Source organism: Phoca vitulina, unplaced genomic scaffold (assembly GCF_004348235.1).
Source record: "Phoca vitulina isolate PV1807 unplaced genomic scaffold, GSC_HSeal_1.0 scaffold62, whole genome shotgun sequence".
NCBI classification, from domain to species: domain Eukaryota; kingdom Metazoa; phylum Chordata; class Mammalia; order Carnivora; family Phocidae; genus Phoca; species Phoca vitulina.
This window is the reverse complement of record NW_022589765.1, coordinates 5,952,942-5,975,143: the sequence shown is the minus strand read 5'-3', so window position 1 is coordinate 5,975,143 and position 22,202 is coordinate 5,952,942. Positions and strand designations below refer to the sequence as shown.

Below are 22,202 nucleotides of genomic sequence, written 5' to 3'. Positions count from 1 at the left end.
GATCAAGATCCTCGGATCCTGGGATCCAGCCCCTCCGCGTGGTCCCTGCTCAGCGGGGGGTCTGCTTTACCCTCTCTCTGCCCCTCCCCCCATCAGCGCGCGCGCGCGCCCGCGCGCGTTCTCAAATAAATGAGTAAAATCTTTAAAAAAAAAAAAAACCAATGCAAGTGTTAATTTATTCCTCTTTCATGGTACAGCTCAAACGGGAACATTTAGTTTGCTATTTCCTTCTCTGTGTTCTATACCTTGTACAAATACTTTTGTCGACGTTTGTGTAACCATCTACCGAGCTCTTTGGACAGGGAGAGACCTTGGCTTACTCATTTTTGTATTCCACCACACCTAAATTAGATTTGGTATAGCTCAAACAGGTGGTCAGTAAACGGTAGTCGAAGCGAAGGAATTAAGATAGTACTGCATCATTTAGTCTTCAACTTAGAAGACGGTCTAGTGTCCAAACCCTAGACTTATTTCTTAAAAATAGTTATTGTAATGTCGTTAACTTGTCATCCTAGAACTTGAGTCATCCTGAGTCGATCAATTCGACTTATGATTATATTTATTCAGATTTTATTTCAAGGTGGTTTATCGTCTAAGAAACGGGCGAATCGAACAGTTTCAAACTTGCAAAAAGTGAAACTCGTACGGTCTCGAAAAGTTTTCACGCCCTAGGAGCTTGCGCCGAATTTAGGACCCCAACCGCCCGCGACTGCCTGCACTACCCCATCTTTCCCTTCCCTTTTTCCCACCCTTTCGCCCTCCGGAAAGGGCCGAACGCTCCCAGAGCTTCCCAGTCTCACTCCGCCCCCTGCGGAAGGAGCCGAAGGCAGAGCCGGGCGCCGAAACGGGGCCGCCTAGAGCTCGGGCCCTTCCGGAAAGACCCGAACTGCGCTCGGAGGAGGAGGGCGCCTTCGACTTCGGCGCTGCGCCCCCGCGCTGTGCCCTCTGTCGGTGGCGTGGGGCAGCTGTAGCAGCGGTGGCGGCAGCCGCGTCGACGTCGACCAAGACTGGAGCGACGTTTAAAGAAGGAGCCGAGTCGCCGCGGAGTCCGGCTTCTGGTTGTTGGAGGGCTCCCACCCGTCCGCGCGGCCAGACGAGGAGAAGCGGCGGCGCCGGAAAGCAGGTGAGGACCCGGCCGGGTGCCGGGAGGGGCGAGGGAGCGCGCCCGCTGCCTCCGTCGCTGGGCCGCGCCTGCGTTTGCATTCTCCTCACTTGAACCAGGAAGCGGCGGAGTCGGAGGCTCCGCTCCTCCGGCCCTTTCTTTGTGTGGGCCCGGGAGCGAAGGAGGGGACGAACCCGGAGGGCCGCGGCGCGGTCCCCTCCGCCGTCAGGGGCCGAGGGGCTGCCGGTGCCCGGGGTAGGCCCGGCGCGTGGGGAGCCCACCACGGGGACCCACTTGGCTTTTTCCTCGCCCTCCGCCTGCCTTTTTGTGCCTCCTTTTCTCCTCCTAGCCCCTACTTTGATTTAGAGCTTTTCTGCCCGGCCCATCCTCCCCTTCCGTCCCCTTCCCAGGGCATAACAATGCCGCCTGCTTGGCCTCATCCCCTCCCAACACCCCACCCTCCCGTTCGCCACCTTCTACTTTCCCCGGCTCGCCGGCGGACCCCCGCCCTGGCGCTGCCGTTCGTACCTCCATCAGGATTTGCAGGAAGCTGCCTTTTCGCGTGAATTGGGGTGAAAAAAAACCCTCGGTTGCAGCCGGCTGGGTGCAAATGGGGAAGAGGGGGTGGAGTAAGGAAGATGGGGTTCAGCTGCCGCAGGGAGCCGCGTGTCGGTTGGCTTTACTCGCTCGCGGATGGCGTTTCTCTCTTTTACACCTTCACCTGCCCTCAGTCAAGGGTTTGTCTCACGGTGATGCGGAATGGCTTTTCCGTAGGCAGGTCGCCGATCTCGGGGTGGGTTCAGAGCGGTTTGTGCCGTTCCTGGGCCCACCCTGACGGGGAAAAGCGGGAGCAGATCTAAACAAAATGAAACCAATTCCCAGTGTCACCTGGACACGTACGTTTGATGCATTGCCCCCTTCCCAGGACCCGTTTGCAAACGACAAAAATTGTATTCGGAAAACCTATCTACCTACTTAAAAGCGACTTCTGTCGAAATCCCCGTATTTCGGAAGCCCTGGTGGCTGGCTCGCTGTCCAAAGGTCACCCTTTCTGATGAGTGCCTTTATGGTAACCTGGAATTCCTTGGTACTGTTAAACGAGCAACGCCTTATTTCAAATCCTCATTTCTAGACTTTTTGCCTACTTTTTGTTTTTAAGCTGCAGTTTTGAAAATTTCGAAGATGCTTGAGACGCCCCGCCTTCCACGTGTATATAACTTAAGCACTGTGACGACAGTGCTACTATTTTGGTAACTTTAAAGGGAAAGAATATTAGCAATAAAAGTGTTTCTCTACCTAAAGTACTTATCAGCCAATTGTTTGTATATATATATATATATATATATATATATATATATAATCTATAAAAGTTAAATATATAAAAATTAAATATATATTTAATATGTGTATATATTTTAAACTACTCGGCACCCTTGTTACTGCTAATGTATTCTGTGACGGGCAAAAAAAGAATGTTTTGGGAGTGGTACGCAGCATTGCTCTTTACTGACCTCCCCCTCCCTTTTTCTAGAGTAACCGCCTGCTCTGTTCCAATAAGTTTATGTTTTCATTTTCACTAACACATCTGGTATAAAAAAAAGTTCTCATACCAGTGCGCATAATTCTTTACCAACAAATTGAAATGTTTCGTGTTTTCATGCAAATAAGCATTAAGAAATGGTGACCTTTCCTTTGTCTTATTTTTTTCACAGTACCATCTGTTGACTTCGCTTGGCACTCTAACATTTCACCTCTGGAGATTGTAAGAGTAGAGAGGTGAGGGGAAGGGGCAAGGAGATGATGAAAGGGGAGAGGGTAAAAAAGGTGTTTCATAGTTTATCTAGGTGAGGCACCCCAATTTAAATAACAGAAAACTGACGGGCAGTCTAGAGGTAATAACCTGTCAGCGTTTATAAACACTTACTCGGTCATTGGCTGTAGGGATTAGCTTTTGAATGTGTTCTTAAAGATCTGTTAAGTTTTAGGAAGAGTATAGAATGGATATTGCACACAGCAAGCTTTTCTGACACTTAAATCATTCATTTACAGGTGAAATAACTTCTGTGTGTTCACGATGAAGACTTTTTCTTAAAGTTTTAAGACCGTTAAAAATGAACTCTTAAGTCTTCTTGAGGACAGAACCTAAAAGTGGAACTAAGAAAATTAATTCTAATCTTAAAAAATTGCTTAGTGGTGACGCATGTATCCGAGATTCAGAGGAAGAGATTACCGTTCAGATCTGTAGATCAATTAAAAACTCGCTTGTCTCTTCTCAGGGGGAAGTCATGAGATTTGATGCATGGTCCAAAAGCCAGCCTGTATGAACAATTTATATACAAGCCAAAAAGTTATGCCAAACTTCAGTTAAAACTTGAATACACTGTTTAGTGATGCTGCAGCTTACATTCTGAATGATAAAAGTACTTCTTGTTTTTCTTTTCTAATCTTCTCCCACCCCTTCCTCCTCCCTTTCTCTTACAGGCATGGAGAGTAGAAAACTGATTTCTGCTACAGACATTCAATATTCTGGCAGTCTGCTGAACTCCTTGAATGAGCAACGTGGCCATGGACTCTTCTGTGATGTTACCGTTATCGTGGAAGACCGAAAATTCCGGGCCCACAGGAATATTCTTTCAGCTTCTAGTACTTATTTCCATCAGCTCTTCTCAGTTGCCGGGCAAGTTGTTGAACTGAGCTTTATAAGAGCAGAGATCTTTGCCGAAATTCTCAATTATATCTATAGTTCTAAAATTGTTCGTGTTAGATCGGATTTACTTGATGAGTTGATTAAATCAGGGCAGCTGTTAGGGGTTAAATTTATAGCAGAGCTTGGTGTCCCATTGTCACAGGTTAAAAGCATCTCAGGTACATCTCAGGACGGTAATGCCGAAACCTTACCTCCTGGTTCTAGTGACAAGAACCTTGAAATACAAAAATCAAAAGATGAAGCCCAAGATAACGGGGCCACTATAATGCCTATTATAACAGAGTCTTTTTCCTTATCTGCTGAAGATTACGAGACAAAAAAGATCATTGTTACCGATTCAGATGATGATGACGATGACGTCATTTTCTGCTCTGAGATTCTGCCTGCAAAGGAGACCTTGCCGAGTACCAATGCAGTGGCTCAGGTCCAGCCTAACCCAGGTTCCGTTGCCATTTCAGATGTTGCACCTTGTGCTAGTAATAACTCTCCCCCTTTACCAAATCTCACACCTACTCAGAAACTTCCTACTTCTGTGAATCAGGCAACTCTGAGCCAGACGCAAGGAAGTGAAAAATTGCTGGTATCTTCAGCCCCGACACATTTGACTCCCAACATTATTTTGCTAAATCAGACACCACTTACTACACCACCAAATGTCACTTCTTCACTTCCAAATCATATGTCTCCTTCAATCAATTTGCTTGTGCAGAATCAGCAGACACCAAACAGTGCTGTTATAACAGGAAGCAAGGCCAATGAAGAGGAGGAGGAGGAGATTATAGATGATGACGATGACACTATTAGCTCCAGCCCAGATTCGGCGGTCAGTAATACATCTTTGGTCCCCCAGGCTGATGTCCCCCCAAGTGCCACTTTTGATGGATCGTTGGTACAGAAGATGCAGATACCTACACTTCTGCAAGAGCCACTTTCCAATTCTTTAAAAATTTCAGATATAATTACTAGAAACACTAATGATGCAGGTTTAGGATCAAAACATCTAATGGAGGGTCAGAAGATCATTACTTTAGATACAGCTACTGAGATTGAAGGCTTGTCGACGGGTTGCAAGGTTTATGCAAATATTGGTGAAGATACTTATGACATAGTGATCCCCGTCAAAGATGACCCTGACGAAGGGGAGGCCAGACTTGAGAATGAGATACCAAAAACATCTAGCGGTGAGACGCCCAACAAACGTATGAAAGTAAAACATGATGATCACTATGAGTTAATAGTAGATGGGAGGGTCTATTATATCTGTATTGTGTGCAAAAGGTCATATGTCTGTCTGACAAGCTTGCGGAGACATTTTAACATTCATTCTTGGGAGAAGAAGTACCCTTGCCGTTACTGTGAGAAGGTATTTCCTCTTGCAGAATATCGCACAAAACACGAAATTCATCACACAGGGGAGCGAAGGTACCAGTGTTTGGCCTGTGGCAAATCCTTCATCAACTATCAGTTTATGTCTTCACACATAAAATCAGTTCATAGTCAAGATCCTTCTGGAGACTCAAAGCTTTATCGTTTACATCCATGCAGGTCCTTACAGATCAGACAATACGCGTATCTTTCTGATAGGTCAGGCGCTATGCCTGTAATGAAGGATGATGCTCTTGGGTATAAGGTTGATGCTGGGAAAGACCCTGCAGTAGGGACTGCGTCTACTCCTCAGAACAAGCCAATGACCTGGGAAGATATTTTTATTCAGCAGGAAAATGATTCAATTTTTAAACAGAATGTAACAGATGGCAGTACTGAGTTTGAATTTATAATACCAGAATCTTATTGAACTTCGAAATCTCGGAAAGTTTGGTTTGCATTCAGGGGCAGGGGTTTCAAAAGACCTGTAAAACAAATTAAGGTGAAAACGAGTTCATTTCATCTGCCACGTCATCTGAAGGCAGTCTAGTTGGATTATTTGTTGATAATTTTTAGAAGCAAATTATTCTGAAAGTTTTGAGTAGAGAGTGAGAGAAGTTCCCCCCCCCCACCCCGAGTATCTGTTTATATAGTTAGCTTTCAGCTCGTTTTAAAGAGGCAAGAAGAAAAAAAGCTTGGAGAGATAGGTTCCTGAATAGAATTTGAAGCAGTCTGAATGTTCTTTGAAAATAACTGGAGTTATTAGCATACCCTAGTTTATCTTACAACTTTCCCCTTCCATGTTAGCACTTTACTGCTGAATTCTCAATTATCTTAATATTGAGACTATAAATGTGTGTTGTGTTTTGGATGTGGCATAAAAAGTAAACAAGAACTTCTAAAGTTGTTCTGGAAATTTTCAGAATAAGTCTCTGCTTGGTTGTGTATTCCGCTAGTCCAAATGGATAGCAACCTCCTGCCTCCCTCCTGCCATGAAAATGGCCGTGCAGACAAGTGTCTCATCTGAAGAAAGAGTTTTAGCTAATTAGAATTGAGTTTTGCTTTTATTGCCATCGTCTGGAAAAGACTTTGGTGGCTGGACTACTGTATATATACCTTTGCAGTTGTGGTCTCTGTGGGCAAAAATGTTAATGGAAAACAAATCTCTGTATTGCAGACAGGAGGAGAGGAAAAGTTCTGTTGCGTTTGTTTTGAAGTCTTTGTTCTTACATGATAGAGAGTGGAAGTGAATGGAGAGTTCCTTTTTTGTTCATATGGTTAAAAATGTTCCCTTGAGAAATTTCAAAGTTTGAATCCGAAAGCCACCAAATAAATCTTTCATTATGTATAAATCTTTATAAATGATAGATTCCATAAATGAGACTCCTACATATTTTAGGCAGGAGGCTACTGGTATATATTTTTAAATGTTCATATTACTTAGAATTTCTAATAGAAAGTTTTCATTTGAAATAGTTGAATCCATGATCTAGTGTTTTCCTTTCACAAGACCTTTTAGGTTTTTACCCCTTCTAAAGTAAGTTCCATTCCATCTGCAAAGTGCTGCAATATTATAGCAATCAGAAACTATATATGGAATGTTATATAGGCTTGTTGATTCCCGTTTATCTTGAGAACAATACGTGTACCTTTCTTCCTTTTCAAGTGACACATATTTAAAACACTTAGAAAATAAAGTCAAAACTCATTGAAGTGCTAGTACTAAAAGGAAGCAGGTTGGAACAAATACATAGCCTAGCCTTTATAACAGGATTAACGTGTTGAACTTCTGTAAATTACTTTTTGCAAAGGAAAAAAATTAATAGATACTGAAAAAGATTGTTGTGCATAGTCGTTAGTCCTTTGTAACCTTGCTTAAATATTTCTTAACATAGATATTTTCTTTCTCTTTAACTATGTATTTTTAAAAACAGTCTATTTCTTGACTTTGAACTTAAAGCTTTAATCATCATTTTTCATGTATACATCATTCTTCTGATGGTAAGCTAGATTTGAAGATAATGGTTTCAGTGTTTCAGTTGGTAGTGGAGGGTATCAGGCCTCACTATTTGCAATAATACAAGAAGGAAGAAAAATATTATAATCTTTTGCTTACCGAGGGCTAGAATGATGTGCATCTGTCTGTTTTCTGTTCTGTGAGTCTAGACGTTCATACCATTTTGTGAACTAATCCTTGGGGAAGTTTAAGTTAACCTTAGAACTTAAGACTCTGATCTCTGGAATCACAATATCTGCTTCCGTTCTGTGCAGATATTGACAACATTACTCTTTGACTATAAGGTGCACTCAGAAATATTTTCAGTGGAAATCTGTTTGAGTTTCATTAATGCTGTTTCACCAGTTAGACATAATTACTTCTGCAAGTGTGAATGATACTGATGGCCAGCAGAGCTTCCAGACCTTTCAAAGTTAACTGCTAGGAAAATTAGTTGATCATAATAAAAGTTGAGAGTGCCTAACAAGGCTATTATGACAAACCAGGAATTGAGTCTGTAAGGGAAAACTATCCATTCTGAGTAATATGGACGGAATTATTTGCTGCTGCTGTGCTCTGTGTCAATTCTGAGTATAAAATTTAAACCCTGTGCCTAATGAAGGTGTCTTCTAGAGTTTTTTTGGGAGAAGGAAAACTGGAAAGTTAACTTGTATTTTTGCCAGAAGACTCTTCCTTGCATGTATGTCAAGGTCTTCAGTTTTTTCAGAAGTTTCTATATCCAAAGTTCAGACTTCGTGTGAACTACTCCTTTGGGGCTGAAACCATTCACTCCCAGTGTTTATTGGGTTGGAAATCCGTAGCAAGATTCTGTTTAAAACTTACCATGGTGTTTTCCTGTTTCATACTTAGCTTTCTGGCTACTAAATTCCTTCTTTTTTCTTTCAAGTTGGCTGCAAATTTGCTCCTGTGCTAAATTACCTGTAAACCTTCTGGATAGGAACTGTTTGAAATAGCAATTTGTTGAAAGAGAGGACAGAAAATGAAAATGCCCAAACTAAGCAAAGATTTTAAAATGCCATAGCAATCTTGCAAGATTTACTTTAAAATATATTTTTAGATGATCATTACCATCTCAGTGGTACTGATCCCCCCCGTGCAACTACTATGAGGAATTGATGTTTTCTTCTTTCCATTGTACCAAAAAGATAAATGGTTAAAAATGGTCAAGGTATTTTGTATTGTCAAGGCATGCCTAATCTAAAGGATTAAATGTTAATTCAACAGCCCTGGCTTCCTCACCTCTGTCAATCATACGAAACCTTGTTCATTTCCACCCAGTACTGTAATGTTCATACTTGTACAATCTTTCCTATCATATGACTTTAAGTTCTACTTTTCATTAACCATTACCTGGTATTAGTTCGTAGAGCTTCTTATGGCAAAAATAAAATGTTATAATTCTGATTTTCGAGTGTATTTTTTACAAGATTATCTTTCAGAAATGATACAGACTTGGAGGGCCTGGCTGGCTCAGTTGGTGGAGCATGCGGGGGGAGGAGGGGTCGTGAGTTCAGGCCCCACGTCGGCAGTAGAGCTCACTTAAAAAAAAGAAAAGAAATTACATAGACTTTACTATTCTGTTGTTTTTCAGTTTTTGGAGTAGGAGACTGGGGGTACTTCTGATGACAGCGTAACAAAATTTTCTACTAGGTCTGTAGCGGTGCTGACCATCCTGACTCCATCTTTGGCTCTCCATCTTGTTCATGTCTGTGCAGTGACCTGCCTTGGGGCTACATGTTCCAGGCCCCTTGGAGGTTAACGTATGACCGGAATGCGGGAAGGCTTGTTTTGATCTTTCCTAAGGTTGTTTAAACAACTAGGAGAGCTAACAATTTCTTCCCCTCCCCTCGGGCACCCAGATGGCACCACTTTATTTATTTATTTATTTTTTATTTTTTAAAGATTTTTATTTATTCATTTGAGACAAAGAGATAGGGGGAGAGAGAGAGAATGAGCAGGGAGAGAGGCAGAGGGAGAAGCAGGCTCCCCACTGAGCCAGGAGCCCGATGTGGGGCTCGATCCCAGGACCCTGGGATCATGACCTGAGCCGAAGGCAGACGCTTAACCATCTGAGCCACCCACGCGCCCCAGATGGCACCACTTTAGATAGCTACACTTCGACCTCCCCACAATGCTGTATAAAATCTGTGGCTTAAGGTCCAGCCTTTGTGGAGTATAGCTGTGTAGTGCCTGGATTGTGGTGGTCTGCTCCATTCTCCTCCCCCCCCCCCCGCCCCCCATCAGTAAGTTACCCTGAGTAAAACTCTGTCAGCGGTATGGCGTGGCTCGCTTCACTTGCTTCATTGTTTGGTCTCAAAATGCCTTTTCGGTCTGGAGGATACTTTACTGTCCCTCTTCTACCTTCTAACAGGTTTTATATGTTGGTTCATTGCATCCCCATTGCACCTTGAACCATAATAGTCAAAAGTGAGCGGGCTGTTGTCAGTTGCTTTGGAGTGTTTGTGATGCTTTTGTAGGTTCCATGAAGACACGTGTAAGTGGATAAGGAGGAGGATAGTTTTATTAATTTGAAACACACAAAAGCAGTCTGGGTTTCCAACATGGCAGTGATACAGATTTTAAGCAACATCCAGTTTATACAGGTTCTGGATTAATATTTTAATGTTTCATGCCCAGTTCAATACTTGAAAGCAGAATTAGGAATAAAGCAGTAAATATTACAAAATGCAGTCAAGGTACATATTGGAAATACAAATTCCTTCATTACAGCAAATGTTTTGCAAAAGAGTAAAGCAGCAAATATTAATTTTTCTAAGGTAACATGCACTTTATATAATTCAATGTAATAAAAAAAGCTGCTCAAATTAAGTGTTACAAAATCTATTCTGTTTCAAGTTATTTTGTAAAGTAAGAAAAATACATAGAAATGAGTCAGAGTCTTAACACTTTAAGAAATGTGATAAATGTAGGATATACTGTGTAATGGTGCCTCTTAAAAAATTAAATACTCATACACGTTCACTAAAGCATAAGGTACAGTGTAAATGGCAAAAAAATTCATTGAGTATTACAAGTTGGTATTTGTATAGTAAGTCAATTGGTTATTAGTCCCTTTTTGAAATCCAATAGAATTTAATATGCTCAGAACTGTAGAAAATAATAGTAATTTTATATAACGCAAAAGGATTCTAGTGTTCCCGATTTGAACTCGATGAGACATCATTCACGATGTCGGAAGTTAAACCGAATGCTTTGCAAACACTTAACTTTGAACAGTGAGTGCACTTGTTGTGCCTTGATAATTCTTGATGGCTGGGTGTCTACAAGGTAGATGGGAGCACCAGCATTTGCCTGCTACCTCTAATCCATCAAGTCGGGAGGTAGCAAAATTGGCCGGAAAATGTTCCCGTATGCGTTTTGTGTTTGCAGAACTCTCTAATTAGGTACCCTCCTGTAGCCCCTGTATTTTTACGTCATACAAGTGTAGGATTATCCGTCTTCCTTGAAATCACTCCAGTTCTCAGGTTAACGTAAGATCGCAGTGAAAGTGTTGGTTCTGAAGTGAAGGCATGGGTGCCAAAGTGTTAAATTCGGCAGGTGGATGGTTTAAAGCTATGCATAATTAAAAGAACCGTACAAACACCTACCACAATGTGCTAGATGGATTTGAAATTTACGGTAACACCTAAGAATTTGTCAAGTTGGCTACTTTTGAGGTTTTGCAGACTTAAAGCGGCATTGTAACACTTTCACAATCTTGAACACTGTCATGATTGGTCTCAACAGAAAAAAGGACCAATAGGAGCAGTGGCATTAGAATACAGATGATTCTTTTGGGGTGGGGTGCAGGATACGTGCGGTTTGCTGGGATTGAAGCACAATATTTGAAGATTAAATAGTCACAAAGATTAGTAACAACTCATCATCACCACCCAAGAACCTAACCTAGCGTTTTTAACTCTGAATTTTAACCGTAAGATCTCCCATAGCCAATGTCTTTTGTAATACTGCACCATGCAGTAGAACCACGGTCTCCTAAGTTACCGGGTGTGTAACTGAGATCAACTCAAAACACCTCACACGTTGCTCTTTGTATTTCAGTGCGTCCTAAACAATCGATCCTGTTCCCCACTACTCGAGGGAATATTGCACTTTTCCCTTTGGGAGGTACTGATAACGAAAGCTGAGCTGAATGATCACAACAGCCATTTTTAACAATACTCACAGAGAAGAAAGGAGTACAAGGTACGGGCAGCGTTTTTCGACATCCGGACACAAACAAAATCTTAGCCAGAACTCTCTGCATTGGAACCACTGGGTAGCTCCATCTGGGAAATTTTCCTTAGGGACTGACTTTAGTGGTAGGGAAAGATAGGGCCTATAGATAAGCCAGGTGCTTCACCCAAGGTGCTAGGGCGGTGGTCTGCCAAGGGTCTGAGGACGACACTGCATTTCCACAAAGGGAAACAGGTGGCAGGCACCGCTGAGGACAGGTGGGGAGCCCCAGGGAAACGCAGGTGCAGACGGGACAAGCTTCTTGCCGGGATGGCTCCCCAGCCTTGCTTAGAGAGTGCGCGCTGCCCTTTTTGGAAGCGCTGGGTTCAGCCTAGCCACCCCTGCTCTGCACTGCTAAATGAATAAGCTTCATCCCTATCTTTCCCTAGCTTGGCAGGCCTTCGCAAAACTTTATGCATAAGAATCGCACTTTAAATTTTGTACCCTACACACTTCCACTAAAGCAGAAATAGAAAAGCCACAATAATCTCAATAGCCAGCAGGCGTTCCTCTTTAGGGGCTGTAAGGTGGTGGTTTTTCAAAAGGCGGGTAGTAGGGGGGAGAGTAGCGGGGCGGTGCGCTCGAGGACCACATGTAGCTGGGCGAAGGCGAGGCGGACTGGGGCTCATCAGAAAGTCCAGAGGGAGGGGAGGATGGAAAGACACCGGAATGCTGTGTAATAAAAACAAAACCAGTTTAGGCAGCCGGGTTGCGATTCCTCCACAGGCCATCGTTACTTAAAAAGTGAATGTGGACCAAGTTTGCTTCTGTTTGGAAAAACAGAGGGCTCCTAAGCCTCACAAAGTTAATGAGGGGCAATGAGCCCGTGGGTCGGTCCCACTCTCCCGGTCCCTCAGGCTGCACAGCTCCCTGCAGATAGCATGGGGTCCTCCTCCCTGGCCCTTTGAGCCCTGCATCCAGTCACCCATTCTTGTTGCTCCTACTTCTGTGTTGTCTCTTCAGTCCACCACTCCCTTGTCCACGTTTACAGCCCAAGCCTTCAATACCTCTCCCTCGAGCTATGGCAACAGCATCCCAGCTAGTCTTCGGAAAAGGACTTTGGGCCATAAGAACTTCTGAGGTTAAGCCAGTAATACCTGGGAAAGTCTTTGCTACCAGAATATGTCACAGAGCCCATCTCACAGACCAAAACACAAAACAAAAACTAAGGTCAGAGAGCCTAAGTGGGCTTTCTTGGATCTGGGCTCTTCCGAGTCTGACAATTTCTATCTCATCTTAACCGTGGCCCACCAGCCCCAAGTGCAGGGTAGGTTGGAGGGCAGAGAAGAACACAGGCATGGAGGTGAGAATACCAATGGTAAGAACAAGGAACAATCTGTCAGGTTGCAGAGACACAAGATGCAATTTGACTTTGTGTTGTCCAACTTTGGTAGTCTTTGGGAAGAGAGAGGATACAGATTTTTTTTTCTTTTGTAAAAACAGTGAATTGACACATCAGGAGCCATTGCTGCTTCTTTCTCTCTGGCTCATGTATACCCTTGACTCTGATGATTTTCCTGCTCAAGGAGAGTTGGCCTGTTTTTCTTTGGTTCATTGCTATATCCCGCAGAGCTCAGAACAGTGCTTGGCAAGTAGTAGGTGCTCAATAAATGTTGAATGAGTGACCCTAACCTCAGGACTATATGAGATGAACTTGGCACGGTTTTTTTTTTTTAAGATTTTATTTACTTATTTGAGAGACAGAAGCAGACTCCCCGCTGAGCAGAGAGCCCAACGCAGGGCTTGATCCCAGGACCCCGGGATCATGACCTGGGCGAGGGCAGATGCTTAACCGACTGAACCACCCAGGGGCCCCAACTGGGCATGTTTTTTAAAAGTAAAATCGAGTTTCAAAGAATGCCGCCCCATCTCGTGGGTACCGCTGCGTTGCTCCAGCGGCGCGGCGTGGCTGAGGCCTGAAGACTGGAGGGGGCTACCCGGATAGCAGGAGGCCAGGGGCCAGTTTTAGGCTCTCAGGAAGGGTGAACATAATAAGCCAGTGAACGGGGCTGGAGAACTGCAATTTTCTGGTGTGTCTTAGCTCTAGCAGGAACTGGTATATTAAAAAAACAAACAAAAAGGGGCGTCTGAGTGGCTCAGTCGGTTAAGCGTTGACTCTTGGCTTTGGCTCAGGTCATGATCTCATGATCTCGGGAGTCATGGGGATCCAGCCCACGGTTGGGCTCCCTGCTCAGCGGGGTGTCTGCTTATCCCTCTCCCTCTGCTCCCCTCCCCCACTCTCTCTCAAATAAATAAATAAAAGCTATGGCTTTTAAAAGAAAAACAAAAAGACCCACTTACCCCAAAATTTCTCAAGAGTTCAAGTGCTGTTTGGGGGAGGTCATGCCTTTACTTTGTGTGGCTGGCCAGAGTCTGAGTCGATCATGTCATTTTTAAAGGCCTGGGGCAATGGAGAGGCAGCCTTGACATGGGATTTCTGGAGCCTGAGCCCACCTGGCTGAGTCTCCTAATCCCCAGTCCTCACCCCTGCACGCCTTAGAAAGGGCTGTCCAGGTTTCTAGGTCTTGCGCGAGACACGGAAATATCTGTCCACGTCATGCTGGGGGCCACCATCACTCCCTCCCCCTCCCCCGCCCCATCCATTATTTCTGCCCTGAGGGAAGGAATGATAGGGTCCTAGAACCTGCAGAGCCTCTAAAGACAAAACTTGAGTCAGTGGACTTGAGACAAGCAGGATTCCTTGCTAAAATCCCAACTTGTCTACCGCCTCCGGGAAGACTTCCTGGTTTTCCATTCTGCACTGCAGTCCTCCCTCCCCTCTCCCTCCTCTCCTGCTGCTTTCCTCAACGAAGAACACTGTCCTCTCAGCCCAGTGGGGACAAGAGTCTCCGTGCCCGGGGACGGGGACGCGGTGCTTGGCCCTTCTGAATGCCGCCACGGGAGGGTGAGAACCAGGCGGCCGGTCTTAGGTGCTCCCAGCCCCAGACGGGAGGCCAAGTTTCCGACAGCGCAGCAAAAGGCAGTTCTGTCCCGAGAGGTGCTACGAGAGGCTTCTGTGGGCAGCAGCTGCCGCGGGGGGGCAGTTGTACACTTTGATAGTAAAAGGGGGGTGGTGACACAACGGCCTTTGGTTCTCACTTATTGCTTTCATGTTTGGGAAGTATTCAAGTGGCCGGGGCTGGGATGTTTCTCACTTCCCTTTGAGGACGCTGGGAGCCTTAAGGATAAAATTGAAGGGCTCCTGGCAGAGCTAGGGAGCTAACTGGCTGTAGTCCACACACCCTTGGGGCCCGGTGGGGGGAGTGGGGGACAAGACCCACAGGACCAGCACGTAGTTTCCTAGCAACAGGCAGGCACCTTGGGAAGGATTTGGCTTTGTTGCAGCTGGGGAGCTGGCCTGGTGCCTTTTGGTTCCTGCCTCCGAGTCGACTTTACTAATGGGACAGGCAGCTCAGAAGAACAGAGCTTGGAATCCCCGCTCAGCGCAAAGCATGAAAAGCACCTAGATAGCCTACTGCTGGGCCTCCATCAGTTCGAGCTTCCCGAGTCGCTTCTTGGAGGCTGGAGCGAGAAGAGGGGCAAGGCGCAGGCGTGGCAATTCACCAGGTGGACAGGAAAGGAACCAGCCCCCGGTTAGAGTGAAGTAGGGGGACCAGCCCGGTAGGCCCGACTGGGAAGTATGGCTGGAACCCCTTAAGGTTTTACACAAAGCTCCCCTGGGTTGAATTTCCCAGTGGGAAGTAGAAACCGATGCTTTATACCCTGCGGAATTTGGGCTACTTGGCTGAAACCAAAGTACAGGTAGGAGGGAAATGAACGTGGGGGCAACAGAAGTGAGCGGGGAGGTTAGCGAGGAGGCAAAGGTAGTCTCAGTTTCTATCCTTCCTGTCTTGGGGGATGGGGAGCTCATGAAGGGAGGACACCGTGGAGTCCAGTGTTTGCAAGAGTCCTGTTTCTCCCAGCTCAGCACTCACAGCATCCTCGGGGCCATCTGACCAGAGCGAAGTCCTTAAAAACACATCACTTGGGGCGCCTGGGTGGCTCAGTCGGTTGAGGGTCTGACTCTTGGTTTTGGCCTAGGTCATGATCTTGGGATTGAGGGATTGAGCCCCACGTGGGACTCTGCTCTCAGTGCGGAATCTCCTGGAGATTTTTTCTCTCCCTCTCCCTCCCCTTCTGCTCCTCCCCCTGCTCATTGTGCTCTCTCTCTCTCTAAAATAAATAAAGTCTCTAAAAAAATTAAAACCCCACATCACTCAAAACCCACACCACACAACTCCAAAGTCTCCAAAAAGGAAACACAAAGACAGCTTGAACCTAGAAAAAGAACCAGGAGAGGTATGAGAAGTGTCCCAGCAGCCGCTAGAGTGGGGAGCAATTTAATAATTAATCAGAGAGAGTTTACTCTCTAGAGACCCCTTCTGAGTCATGATTAGGAAGCCCATAATTTAAATCAGTAAAAAATATAAAGATCCTAAAATTAACTGGGGGAAAAAGATCTATGCTGCGCTCAGATTTACAGCTTCTCCAAAGAATTCTTTAAGCCTATTCTAGAGTCAGACAGACTCCAATGACAAGAGACTGGCAATGACAAGACTGTTTCCCTCAAAGGATTACACTGGATGATATATGTGAAGCACTCGGCACCATACTTGGTGCAGAACAAGGGCTCAGTGAATAGGAGCTGTTCTTAAAAAGTAGAGGCTTCCACAAATCCCTGACGTCCGTGCTATAAACCCACAGTGTGGGTTTGGGTTAGGGACCCTATTGCTGGGTTTCCACAGCACTCTGGGTAATAGACTATTTACTTTTTTGTCTCCATTGCTGTCCCCTGACCACCCCCCACTCAAGTCCCTGATTTCTTTTTTTTTTTTTAAGATTCTATTTATTTATTTGACACACACACACACACAGAGACAGCGAGAGAGGGAACACAAGCAGGGGGAGTGGGAGAGGGAGAAGCAGGCCTCCCGCTGAGCAGGGAGCCCGATATGGGGCTCCATCCCAGGACCCCGGGATCATGACCCGAGCCGAAGGCAGACGCCCAACGACTCAGCCACCCAGGCTCCCCAAGTCCCTGATTTCTTAATGCAATCAATCTTTCTATCCACGGCTCCTAGCACAGTGCTTGGCACATGGGAACACAGAGTAAACACCGACTGAACGGAAGCCAACAGCCCGAGTCACCACTGGCATTGTCAATCTTGTTTTCATCCCTGGGGTAGTGTCTGAATGAGGAACGATGGACGAAGAAATGTCTCCATACCCTACAGAGAGGCTTCCTATCTTAGAGTGTACAAGGACCATCAGCAGGGAGATGATTGTGCCTACTTCAGGGGTTCGTTATAAAGTGAAAATTCCTAAAATCAATATAATCAACATAATTTGCTTCGATAAAAAATAAATGGAGGCAGCCTCTGGGGCTGGACCTATGTGTCTGTGGCCCCTCTATCCCAGGATGACCTTTTTTTTTTTTTAAAGTAAGCTCTACGCCCAACATGGGGCTTGAACTCAGTCTCCGAGATCAAGAGTTGCGTGCTCTGCTGACTGAGCTGGTCAGGGGCCCCCCAGGATGACTTTTTATTACTTTTTATTGCTGTGTTAAATTTCAACATCTCTGCATTCTCTCTCTCTCTTTTTTAATAATTATGAGAGAGAGAGAGAGAGAGCACACACGAGAGAGAGCATGAGGGGGGTGCAGAGGGAGAGGGAGAAGCAACCTCCCTGCTGAGCAGGGAGCCTGACCCCAGGACCCTGGGATCCTGACCTGAGCCAAAGGCCGATGCTTCACCGACTGAGCCACCCAGGCGCCCCCATCCTTGCAGTCTCTTAAAGGACTCCTCTTGCCTCTGTCACTGCTGAAATTGTCTATGCCCTTTTTGAACAGATTCGTGTTTCCCAGTCTGTGTAGCACCTATTTGGGTAATGAGTTCCCTCTGTTGTCTGCCTGTAAATACTATAGGCTTTAGAACAAGTTCCAGCATTATTTTTTTCCCAAGCTTTGATGGACACCTCCTTGTTCTGGTTCTGCATTTTATAAGAGTGAACAAGTCCGTGGTCACACTATATATATTACTGTTGCGATATTCAGGCCTAGACCTCCACGCACAGCATCTAAGCCGAACAAAAGGACACTGTCTTCAACAAAATGGGGCTTTCCAGGTTCAATTATTTTGTTAATCTAAAGCTGAAATTAGGTTGCCCAAGGGCTTTGTGTTTGTAAACTGGCTGGCTAATTGGAAGCACCCCCAAACAGTCATGCCTTTATGTCCCCTTGGAGCATCTAGGGGCCCTTAGTCAGGAGAAGCAAATTCATTATGGGCTCCTCTCCTTTCAAAGGTATTTCCTTTGGTCCTCAAATTTTCAATTAACCAGACTTCCGTGTAATCCCACTCTTCTATGGTCAAGGGTTGCCGATCACTGTAAATGTTGAAAAGACCATTTTGCTTGTTTCCTTGAAGTGCCTAGCCCAGTGCTCTGCACACAATGAAGCCCTTTTAATTAAGTGCCTTTCTTGGTTCTGTTTTTCTGTGCTTTGTCTCAGCTCAAAAGGAAAAGGGGAAAGTGCAAATTTGGTAACTCTATTTCGGACCCATGTGATAACAAGGCAAAAAAGGGGAGGGGGGGTGTTATTTAAAAAAAAAAAAACAAAACCCTTTCTCCGTGTAGTCCTAGTTAAGGAAGTCTGGAGAAAAACAAGGGACTTGTTCCTCATTACAGATTTCATTCAATCCCTTGTGTGGCCAGAGTCCTTTGTGCTAAAGAGCAGGTCTAGGCCTCTCTCTGTGGCAGAAGAATGGGAAAAGCCGCGGTTGGACAGGGGTCCATACTGACGTACTAATGCGTACGTCCCCTCCTGGGTGCTGGTCAAGGCAATTTGGGACACCTCGATCCTCGCTCCTTCTCTCCCTTTTCTTCCATCTCTGTTTCCTGTGTCTTTCCCACCCTCCCCATCTCTCCCATCTTGCCTTGCTATAGTCTTTAAGCTCGTCACTGGTACCCACAGGTTGCTGAAGGCCGTCAGGCTGAGGGCCTGGCTACCTTGTCCATAGGAGGGAGGTTCCATAATTAGGGAGAGAACAAGACAGCAGGAATGGCAGCAAGAGTCACGGAGAGTTGTGTTTCCCTCAGAACATACCTGAAAGTCGTAAGCAGAATATGGCGGCAGGTGGGGGGGGCTATGATAGTAGGTATTGTACGATGCCACTTGAGGACGAGCATAGTAAGAAACCGTCGGGTGGGCATTTTCAACAGAACAGTTCAGCGCTGGTAGAGCTGGGTTCTGTAGAAGAACACAAAGTAGAAACAACATAAACGTTCATCACTGGGAGAATGATTAAATAAACTGGCACGTCCGTACTGTGCAATACCATGCAGCTCTTGAGCCACAATGATGTGGACCTATGGTCCCTGCCGGAGAAAGCCGTCCAGCAGACATCGTTAAGTAGTAACAAGACTAGAAAGCCACCGGCAAAACTAAGGAGACCATAAAGAGATCGGTGGTAGCCAGGGGTTGTGGCTGGGGGGAGGGAGGAACAGGCAGAGCACAGAGGGTTTATAGGGCAGTGAAACGTCCCTGTGTGATAGTATAATGATGGGTACATGTCATTATACATTTGTCCAAACCCGCAGAATTACAACACCAAGAGTGAGCCCTAAGGTAAACTATGGACTTTGGGTGACAATGACTTGGCGATGTAGGTTCATCCTTGATAATAAATGTGCTACTCTGCTGGGGATGTAGTTAAAGGGGGAGGCTACATGTGGGGTGGGAGCAGGGAGGACATGGGAAATCTCTATACCTTCCTCTTTTTTTTTTTTTTTAAGATTTCATTTATTTATTTATTTGACAGAGACACAGTGAGAGAGGGAACACTAGCAGGGGGAGTGGGAGAGGGAGAAGCAGGCTTCCCGCGGAGCAGAGAGCCTGATGTGGGACTCGATCCCAGGACCCTGGGATCATGACCTGAGCCGAAGGCAGTCACTTAACGACTGAGCCACCCAGGCGCCCCTCTATACCTTCCTCTTAATTTTGTTGTGAACCTAAAACTCCTCCAAAAAAAATGAACCCGCTACGTTATATAGCATGATTCCTGACTTACGTAAAAACAAAGACCCGAACAGCTATACATGTATGTACGTTTGTAAATGAAAAGAAATTAACCTGGAGAGATTCACAACAGACTGTCAACTGTGGTTATCTCTGGGGAGGGAAGTAGCATCAGGAGGTAAATGGGGACCCTTCACTTTCTTTCCTTTTTTTTTTTTAACTTAAGTAGACTCCATGCCCAATGTGGAGCCCAGTGTGGGGCTTAAACTCATGACCCTGAGATGCAGACCTGAGCTGAGATCAAGAGCTCGACCCTTAACTGACTGAGCCACGCAGGTGCCCTTCTATTTTTTTTTTTTTTTATATATAATAGGTATTACTTGTGTCATTTCCCCCCCATTTATTATTTTTAAAAATTCGAACCTATAGAAAAGTTGAAATCATGTAAAAAAACAAAAAGACAAAGAAAAGAATAAGATCCCAAATACACTGCTAAAGGAAGTCACCACTGCTCATTAGTTCCCAACCAGGGCTGTCCCAAGCAGGACCTTATGAGTGCCACATGGGTCAAGGTGCAGGGTAAATGTTTTCCCCGTTTTCCGTGTCATTGACACTGCTGCCATTTGCGTGGATAATCAAGAGCTGTCTGCAAAATCAATGAGTCTTGATTCTTGGTATGTATCTACTCCACATTAACGGAGAGCAGAAGCTTCCTCTCAAGTGATGAAAGCGTGTGGGCAGGCTTTGGCAATGGCTACAGGCAGCCACGCTGGGGGTGTTGGCAGAGGAATCTTCCTTAGAGCAAGTTTCAACACAGTTCTACTGCTCTCTTCCTTGGAGTGGGTTACTGTTTACATCTCTGGGAGGTTTGAAGAGCTACAAACCTCAGGCATTACAATGCAGCTCCCAGACAAGCAGAGAAATGTTTGTCAGCCCCTCCCACGCTCGGGAGAGGGCTGAGATTCTTGACCATTCCAAGGGCTGGCTCGCTTTATAGAGAAAGAGTGCTCAGAAACGCCCTTACCTCTCCACCAGAATGCTAAGAAGAAATTTCATCCCCGAGGAAGTCCCAGAAAGCATGTTCCCTTGGCCTTCTGTCAGTTAAAAGCACGCTCTCCAGCTCTTGCAAAATGAAACCAGTTCTTCTATGCAAATAAACTAAGCCTAGCCAGAGAGAAACAATCATGCAATGTAAACTCTATCTATAAAAATTGTTGTGTGTTCAGAGAAGAGGCTGGGGGGGGGGCGGGGCGGGGCGGGATCATCTTTGAAAGGAAGTTGACTATTACAGAGAAAACAACACAAGAGGAGGATGGAATGAGCACAGAAAAGGCACGGAAGAGAGGAGAGTCCAGGGTAGAGGGTGTAGACAGAATGGGCAGGGCAAGAGAGGCCGGGGGAGCAAAGGGAGGTAAACGGTTGGGCAGGGAAGAGGCCAAAGAGATGGCTCCAAATAAATGTCTGGTGAGGCCTTACATTGCTAACTGTGATTTTACAACACATTTGGGCTCTGTGTCTGTTTGTGTGTGCGTACAGCAGTGTGTGTATTTCTGTTAAAACCCTGGGGCTCCGGGGACGCCTGGGTGGCTCGGTCAAGTGTCTGCCTTGGGCTCAGGTCATGATCCCGGGTCACAGGATCGAGTCCCGCATCGGGCTCTCCACTCAGCAGGGAGTCTGCTTCTCTCTCTGACCCTCCCCCCTCTTGTGCTCTCTCTCTCTCTCTCTCACTTTCTCTCCCTCAAATAAATAAATAAATAAAATCTTAAAAAAAACAACTCTGGGGCTCTGAAGTTGTGAGACCCCCCCCCCCGCCATCACTGATCAGGCACATTCTGAGCTCCAGGGAAACAAGAAATTTCTAGGCGGCCCAGGAAATGGTGAACGCAGTCTTGCCTGGACGAGACTGAGTCTATTCTGAGGCGATGATTGCGGACTTTGGAAATAGTGCCACTTTTATGCCTCCCTGCTTTCCTCCAAACCAGAGACACCGAAGAGGAGAAACTGGCAAGATACAGTCACCTTTTAAAGACCCATCTCAACTTCTTCTATCTTGGGTCAACAGACACTTCATCAAACATTTCTCAAAGATCCTTTTCCCCATGCCGCCTCTGGTCGGGGAATGAGGACATCCTTGTTCCTCTCAGGAGGCCACATTCTGGAAGCAGCGGCTCCTAGCTGATCCTGTTGTCAGCTGCCAGCTCCCAGCCCTTGGCTCCTGTCCTCACTCCCTAGGAACGGCTTTCACCAGCCAGCCCCCAGTGGGCCTCCCTGCAGATCCCTGGGCCTTCTGCTCGGCGGGGAGGCACACCACGAGTCACCAACCGCGTTTGGACCCAGGCCAAAGACGGTATTTAGGCTCACCTGGCTGATGTTCCAGGATGGCCTACACCACGTCTCATTTTAGTAAAGCCATCAAAGTAAGGGCTCTTCCTGGGCCCCCCATCTTCCATTCCCATTCGCTCTCCCATCTCACCAATCGGATCTTTGCGCTCGGTCTTTCGTTTTGCCCACTGGTCCTTGACTGAGTTCCCAGGCCCTGCATTTGTACTTCTCTGGCCCTCCTCCTCCTTTCCTCCTAAGGAAGCTCTGGACAGCTGGAAACAACTCGCCTTTAACTGTTCTAAATTAAAGCCGCTAAACAAAGGAGGTAATGTGTGTTAAAACACTTGTGGAACCGGAAAGGGCTATCCAAACGTTGGTCCGGGCAGCTGGGGTGCAGTAGAAAGAGCAAAGGCTCTGGCATTGGACAAAGCTGGGCTCCAGT

General features: G+C 45.8%; 2 protein-coding genes across 4 annotated transcripts in view; one reads left to right on the top strand and one right to left on the bottom strand.

Moving 5' to 3' along the window:
- Positions 1-852: 852 nt before the first annotated feature.
- ZBTB33 (zinc finger and BTB domain containing 33) lies at positions 853-8,595 on the top strand. 2 transcript variants are annotated; one of them, XM_032391432.1, is made up of 3 exons: positions 853-1,123; positions 2,815-2,878; positions 3,584-8,595. In XM_032391432.1, exon 3 carries the CDS (start codon positions 3,586-3,588, stop codon positions 5,602-5,604), a length of 2,019 nt encoding a protein of 672 aa, XP_032247323.1. In that variant the 5' UTR covers positions 853-1,123; positions 2,815-2,878; positions 3,584-3,585; the 3' UTR covers positions 5,605-8,595. The 2 variants fall into 2 exon arrangements, with proteins under 2 accessions (XP_032247323.1, XP_032247324.1); XM_032391433.1 differs by lacking the exon at positions 2,815-2,878.
- A 1,107-nt stretch (positions 8,596-9,702) lies between these two features.
- Positions 9,703-22,202, bottom strand: part of TMEM255A (transmembrane protein 255A) — a 48,052-nt gene continuing 35,552 nt past the window's right edge. For both annotated transcript variants that reach the window (XM_032391425.1, XM_032391426.1), the window contains 2 exons: positions 18,527-18,670; positions 9,703-12,099 (listed from right to left, as the gene is read on the bottom strand). In XM_032391425.1, coding sequence (XP_032247316.1) covers positions 11,941-12,099; positions 18,527-18,670 — 303 coding nt within the window. In that variant the 3' untranslated portion in view covers positions 9,703-11,940. The remainder of the gene's footprint in view (positions 12,100-18,526; positions 18,671-22,202) is intronic.

Excerpts from the sequence above, each read along its gene's own strand:
- ZBTB33 (XM_032391433.1), top strand. The coding sequence starts at position 3,586 with ATGGAGAGTAGAAAACTGATTTCTGCTACAGACATTCAATATTCTGGC.